Below are 7,727 nucleotides of genomic sequence, written 5' to 3' on the forward strand. Positions count from 1 at the left end.
TTCCACATGTCCCCACCACAAGCATACACATTTTATCTACCATTAAAAAATACATTATTTTTATAAATAATTTTGTAAATACAAATTTTACAAAAAATAATAAATACAAATTATATTATTTAATAAAAAAATATGATTTAGTGTTATATATTTAAAATCTTAATTACAAAATAAATATGATTGACACCATGAATAGCTAAATTGATTATAATTAATTATTTTTGTCATGATAATTAGAGCCGATATTGGAGTGATAGCAGGTACATCTTTCTGCTCACATTTCCCAACCACTACCTCTCCCACCTATATAACCCGGGCCCCGGCCCATCCCTCCACACTTTCCGCCATTTCAACCAAACTCTCTCTCTCTCTCTCTCTCTCTCTCTCTTAATCTCAAGTGCCGGAGCGTCTGCTAAACAGAGTTGTATCAGAAGCGGAGATAGTTAGCTATCGAGCTCCAAATGCAGGGGGGTTCAGTGGTCTCGCTCTCTCCCAGCTTCAACAGTTACTCGCCCGGAAAACTCGCTGAGATCGCCGCCAGAGTCGTGGAGGAACTTCGCCATGAAGCCGACTCCGACACTAATATATTTCCCTGGGCTACAGAAAACCCACCTATTTCATCTCGAGTTATCTCAAACGCTGAACCTCCTCAACGACAACAAGAAGAAGACATGTCCAATAACAACGGCGAGGACGAGGATGGATACGAGGACGAAGACGACGATTTTGAGTTCGCGTTTGTTTGCAGAGAGCCAGATTCGTCTCCTATCTCAGCCGATGAGATTTTCTACAACGGCCAGATCAGACCCATCTACCCGATCTTCGACCAGAGCCTACTCGTTAACGATTCCCGTACAAGCACTGATTCTTCAAACACCTCGAAGCTTCGTCGTCTTCCTCTGAGAAAGCTCATGACAGAGGAGCGAGAACGAGAAGAAGCCCGCGAGCCAGCGTCTTGCTCATCCTCCGAAGCCGACGAGCTCGACGGAATCCCAGCCGGAAGCTACTGCGTGTGGGCCCCAACAAAACCACCAGCCGACGTTGCACCTTCTTCGCCCAGTAACTGCAAGAAGAGCAATTCGACCGGCTCTTCCAAGAGATGGAAGTTCCGGGACCTTCTTTACCGGAGTAACAGTGACGGGAAAGACACGTTCGTCTTCTTGACGCAGAGCAAGAAAACGGCTGTAAAGAAGACGGACGAGGCGTCGCCGGAAAGTGGGAAGAAGGGGAATGCATTGAAGGAAGGAGATAAGAGGTCCTTGCCGTACCGGAAGGACTTGGTAGGGTTCTTCTCTAACGTCAATGGACTGAGTAGGAGTTTGCAGCCTTTCTAAAAGATCGAAACTTTGAAAGTAATTTGAGTGAAAAAAATGAGAGGTGGGTGGTTCAGTTTTGTGAATCAAAATCCATCCTAGAAAACACGAAACATATATACTATATATGATTTTTGATGTTTTTCTTTATTTTAAGTTTTGGTTTAGTTTTGTGTAAATATCTATGTTGAATTTGAGTGTTCTTGGTATAATGGTTAATTTTAATGGTGTTGATCTTATGTTTTATGAATTGCACGTATCCCCTCGTCTTGAACAATAAGCATTCATTTTTTTTTTTTTTTATGTTAAAGGATGATAGTTTTGCAAGTAGAGGTTGAGTTATCTATTTTGATGAAATATGAGGTTGAGTTTTTGTCTATCTATGTAAATATCAATAATAGTGAAGTTCAGATTAATTCAGTAATGTATTGATAGAGCTCCTAATAGTTGATATGAGAATATTTTAATATATATTCGATCATAGATATAAATTTTTTTTTATTTTTTTATTTTTTATGAATGAATAATGATATTTTTCTTAAAAAAATCTCTTTTAAAATGGTTAATTGATCGACTGGAATAGGCATTCTTGGTTATAAATTGAATACATTTCTCACCCAATTACAAATTAAGCTGATTAAACAAACCCATAAAATGGTTCCAATCTTCTAATTATGGTAATATTCTTAATGACCTCTTTGAAAAATATGTCTTTATAATTGGATTAACAAAAAATAAAACTTCTAAATCCGTTTCTTTATGCATTCAATCTACAAATGTTCGAGATGATGAGATGTAGTATGAAGAATAATAATATTTTTTAAAATTTTTAATCATAAATATGAATTTTATAAAGTATATATGATGCACGTTATCCATGACGACATGCACCTTTCATTTAAATTTCAAAATAAATTAGCACCGCGTGAGGAGATGGGAACCGTGAGTGAAAGCGGCGCCGTATCCAACGGGCGGGGGAGATCATGAATGTGTGTGAAAATGCAGCTTTCCTTTCCTTACCGAGTAGATCAGAAATCGTGTCGATCTCAAAACGGCGCAAGCGAAGGTGTAAAACGCAACGCCAGAACAATTTCACATCATTAACAGATAACTTGGGAGTGTAGGTCCATTGCCATGATTCAGCCAACCCTTGTTTAAATTAAATTAAATTAATTAGAAGAAAATCAGAGAGAGAGAGAGAGTTACGTCCAAGTCATGATGATATTGGATGAATTAAAGTTGGGGTAATTTGACAAGTTCAAGATGGATGAGGAGTATCAAGATTTTACTAAAATATTTACATATAGCAGGTGTACTTATATTCTTTGTGGCGAGAGAAGCAAAGATTCAACAGAGTATTTATTGCGTGTACGTATATCTTTTATTTGTATCTAAATGATCGTGATATTTACAGTTTCTGTGTAAATTATGTATATTCTATTTAAAAAAAGGAAAAGTCTTATTACAATTACATTTCGTACACCAATTTGTATATCGATATTAATATATAAGACATATATATTAACGAAATGATATGAATTAAAAACGAAAATAATTTTCATGAGATAAGAAATGTTATTCTTCTTTCAAAATTCTTTTTATATTTTTTTAAATAAAAAAATTATCTATATGCGAATTAGCGCACGAAGTATGCTTGTACCTAGCAAAACTCGACTTGCACACTCTGAAACTCGTATGATTACTAATTAGAATTAATGATATAAATTAAGCTAGAGATCAACACAAAAAACATACTACGTTATTGAGGACAGTTTTATGTACAAGAATTACTTAATTTACTTTAGGTATTATCGCATTCATAATTAGTAATTGTAAAAAAATATTATAAAATGGGTTATCTAAATATAATTATATTGTATACAAGAGTTATGTTATATGCAATTATTTTTACGTATTCTTTATGTACTTTATTAATATGATTGGTCAAAATAGTTATTTTATATAAAAAAAATGATTCAGTTAATCACATTAATAGAATACGTAAAAAATACATAAAAGTGATTAAAAATAAAATTTTTGCGTATGCAATAATATTATAGGATGGATAATATAAATAATTGAGGTTGAAGAATATACTTCTGAATTTATTATTAGCATCTACTTTTCATTAGTTAAGGGCTTTATCTGTTTCTCAAAAGTCCAAATGATCCTTAAGATCATCTTCTCCGTCAATATTCTTGATCGATATTTATTCATCCAACCAGCAACATTCTCTATTTTACTTAAATATTAATTCTGTTAGATTCTATATTCTTTTCTTTTCTATATTTTTAATTCTATACTTAAATATTAATTCTGTTAGACTCTATTTTTAATACAATTCTGTTAGATTCTATATTCTTTTCTATATTTTTATTAAATATTAATTTTATTTTTCAACAATCATGTTTTCAAAAACAAAAACTCTATATGTAATCACTTTTATATATTTCTTGTATACTGTACTAATGTGATTGGTTACATCACTTTTTTTAATATAAAATAACTGTTTTAGCTAATCACATAAGTGGAATGCGTGAGGAGTACGTAAAAGTAACTGTATGTAACATAACTCTTTTTATTTCGTTCTCATTTTATTATGTAAATTGCAAAACTTCTATCACTTTTAGATCATCTTTTATTTTTTTAAAAGAAAAATTAAAGATTAATTAACTAGACTACCCTATCACATTAATTTGTAGAATTTTCTTCTGCTAGAAAAATGGAGCATTTTGCAAATGTAAATGGACCATTTTTAACATTAATTTTTCAATAAATTTTATATTTTTGGATATAGAGGTGGGCGATTTCAAATTCTGATTTTTCATTTAAAAGACTATATTATATGCTATCAGGTTATTGAACTCTTAACTGAGTTTGGTCTTTTAAATACACCATTGGAGACTCGCTAAGGTCAGGATGTATGGATAGATATTTCTATGTCCTTGTCCTAGCACTCTAGCCTTTAAACAAAACTAACCTTTATGTCATTATGAGACCAAATGAAAGTATCTTCGTCCTAAAGTCTTGTTAGTACTTAAAATTAGATAAGATACTGTCATTTTCTCTACATGCACTTTCTCTATTTCTTATTACAAGGCATGATGGGTTTTTATTAAAAAAATAAAAACAAAAAAAAAAAATCTTTTTGAGACACTTTAATATCTTATCATCTGTACAAATATATAGAAAATATAAAAATAAAATAAAAAGAAACCAAACCAATATAATTAATACAACCATACCTGATACCACTCTCCATCTTAAATTTATCATTTTTAGATACATTAAGAGATCCGTTTGGATTGAAAATTATTCTTATTTTATCTCATTTTATTATTATAATTTTTTTAAATTTTTACATAAAATATAATAAACAATTTAACTTTTTCAAATTTCAATTTAACTTTTTTTAAATTTTCTTTAACAATATCACTCCAATAAAGTGAAAAATCTAAAGGAAGGATGACCGAGTCTGTACAGGAAGGCAGTGTAATATTTTCTGTAAGACATTAGGTTTGGTGCCATAGGGTTTTGGTCTTGTTCTCTGTCTTTTTGTTCTATATTTCCGCTCTTCTAATCCCAATTACTGGAAGTTAGAAGTTAGAGCAGCCACTATCCTCCAGACTTGGCCTTAAATCTTGTTAGCATGGTGTCTTTGTGATAGCTGGTAATTTGTAATGACAGAGAGAACCGCCTTGTTGATTCCAAAGCAGAATCAAGACCGAGCTTAGTGCAATCATTCCAGTTTACGAGTGTTAAAAGTGTTTGATAAAAAGATATTAAAAAAAAAAAAAAGTGAAAACGAGAATTAATCAGTACAAAAGAAGAGGAATAAAGTAAACAAAGATTATCTGTAAATGATTGGAATGAGTTACTTTATTCAAGCTTCTTCTACACATCCCTCCATAAAGAAGAAGAAGAAAAGAAAGAAGGGACTGAGATGTTGCATGCACAGGAATAAACGCATCCCAGGTGCACATTATGTGGGGTATTTTCACATCTTTTCCTATACGTCTTTTGGTGCATAAATGCAAATGCCAAAGCCTGTAAAACTCTCACGATTACCCAAATTATCTGGGAAACTTTGCACAGATACAGACCCTCCATGGCTCATCAATCCCACTTTGCAGAAGCACTTTTTTCTACTTTCCAATCAATGCTTACCTTTATCTTTTGTGGTTCAATCTAAATCAAACCAATAACCCATCGGCATCAACTTTAATATTCTTCCAAAGTTTTGTTTTTATATCTGCCACTGTATGCTGTTTTTCCTTTGAAATCGACTTCCTGGAGCATTCTTATGTCTTTTTATGTCATAGTGATATTATTACTAGGAAAGCATTTTAGAACAGGATAAGTTCGAGATGATCAGGTGGTGTTCATGTAGTTAGTACAAGCTTCATTTCAAATTCGAATATAATTATCAACAAGCTGATTCAATTCAACTTAATTAAAAAGAAAAATACTTTAACCATAAAAAAATTATATAAAAATAAATATACAAATTGATATGATTTGATGCTCAGATTGTAAAGTTATTTTTATTATAAAATAAATCTAACAGATCATATGAAACTACGTCTGTTTGTGGATTTATTTTTCTATATTTTCTTTGTGTTTAACCCCGTTTGGATACAAAAAGTATTTTATCTCGTCTCGTCTCATCTCATCATTATAACTTTTTCAAATTCTTATATAAAATATAATAAACAAATTGACTATTTCAAATTTTAAAATAATAATATTAAAAAAATAATATTATAATAATATTTTATTAAACTTTCAATTCAACTCATCTTATCTCAACTTATTATTTAAATTGCGACTAAATGTATTTTTTTTTATTTAAGTTATTGATTTAAAGCATTACTTAAAATACGTCACATCAGTTGGAGACTAGTGTATGAATCTATTTAATGAAGAGCATTTTTCTCGTCCCTTGTTTTAATTGTAAGAAGGCAATTAAATTTATCAAGCACAGTCATTCTCAAGGAAAAAAGGTTTCTCAAGGGCAGGGCAGTTACAAATTTATCAATCAGAGTCATTCTCAAAGAAAAAAGGTTTCTTAAGGGCAGGGCGGTCCCAACTAAACTTTCTGGCCTCCTTACTTTTGAAAGTGTGGCATGTTTCCACCAGGCCACTTGCAATTAGAACATCACCTAATTACTTGAATAGTTTCCAAAAGAAAAGAAAATCTTCTAAAAAAAAAAAAAAAGTTTATATTGGTAGTTGGTACGTACCATGTGTATTTGTCTCTATGATTGATTAATTTTGTCCATGATCAGAGTGGGTAAGGTTCCTTAAAGAATTGCTGTCCATGTTCACATTTTGATATTCTTTCTTCTCAAATCTCTCATTATCTTCTAGTTTTAATGACCAGTCTCAATCATCCCCCAAAAATATTTAATAAAAAGCATAAATACCTCTCAACGGCTAGAATATGCAATGGGAAATCTAGAAAAAGGACCCTACTTTTCTTATTTTATTGAAAAATAGATAAACTTCAACTACTAAGTCTACAAGTATTTTACAACTCTATTTAAAATGAAGTATGATTATGTAAAATTAAAAATATTTTTTAATGACGTGGCACAATTACATTAGTTGATTTGAAGTGAGTAGTAAAATAGTTGTAAACGATTTGTAGGTGCTAAGAGTTTGATGTCATATGACTTGATTCTCTAAATAAAAAATCAGAATTCGAAAACCCCTATCCTCGTTGTCTAAAAAAAAAAAAGAGTTGTAAGTATATCATTATCTTATTTTATTACATCATATATGAATTTCGGTCTTTCTTCTACATGTGGAACATATTACAACGTCCATGCTTGACCAGCAAACAAGAATGAATTTTTAGTAAAAAGAGAAGAAAATTAAAAACTCCATCCTAGTTGAAGTATCTCATAATTTTGTGAATAATAATGAAATAGTTTGAGTGAATATGTTTTATTGTATTTTGAAAAATAAGAAAAAAAAAATTGAATAAAAATATTATAAAGTTAAACAATTGTTTGAATAGTATTTTTGTTTTTAAGTTTGTGAAAGTTGTATTAGCTTTTGTATTTAAATAATGATTAGGTAAAAAAACTGAAAATTTGAAATTGAAAAGTGTTTTTTGTTTGAATGATATTTAATAATAAAATTATAAAAAATTTTGAGAATTCTCATAGTGTCCATGGTGTCATGTCATGTCTGACACCCTGGACATGATGAAAATTAACTATTCTTCCAAAGTTTTTGTTCATGTACCTATCATTCTTTGGTCATTTTTTGTTGTTTGTATTCCACCAAAGACAACATCTTCTTGTTTTAAGCCTAGGAGAATAAAATCTCAATGCACTAATCAATTTCCTTGTATCGCTATAACATTCCAAGTAATTATAGATGAAAAATTCTATTCATAAGCCTCAT

General features: G+C 30.8%; 1 protein-coding gene across 1 annotated transcript; it reads left to right on the forward strand.

Annotated features, from left to right (window-relative positions):
* The first annotated feature begins 322 nt into the window (after positions 1 to 322).
* LOC122280471 lies at positions 323 to 1,563 on the forward strand. The gene has a single exon (XM_043091374.1). It carries the CDS (start codon positions 462 to 464, stop codon positions 1,332 to 1,334), a length of 873 nt encoding a protein of 290 aa, XP_042947308.1. The 5' UTR covers positions 323 to 461; the 3' UTR covers positions 1,335 to 1,563.
* The last annotated feature ends 6,164 nt before the right edge of the window (positions 1,564 to 7,727 follow it).

This window comes from Carya illinoinensis, chromosome 11 (genome assembly GCF_018687715.1).
Source record: "Carya illinoinensis cultivar Pawnee chromosome 11, C.illinoinensisPawnee_v1, whole genome shotgun sequence".
NCBI classification, from domain to species: Eukaryota; Viridiplantae; Streptophyta; class Magnoliopsida; order Fagales; family Juglandaceae; genus Carya; species Carya illinoinensis.

Bases quoted from the DNA above. Each gene is read 5' to 3' on its own strand.
- LOC122280471 (XM_043091374.1), top strand. From the start codon at position 462: ATGCAGGGGGGTTCAGTGGTCTCGCTCTCTCCCAGCTTCAACAGTTAC.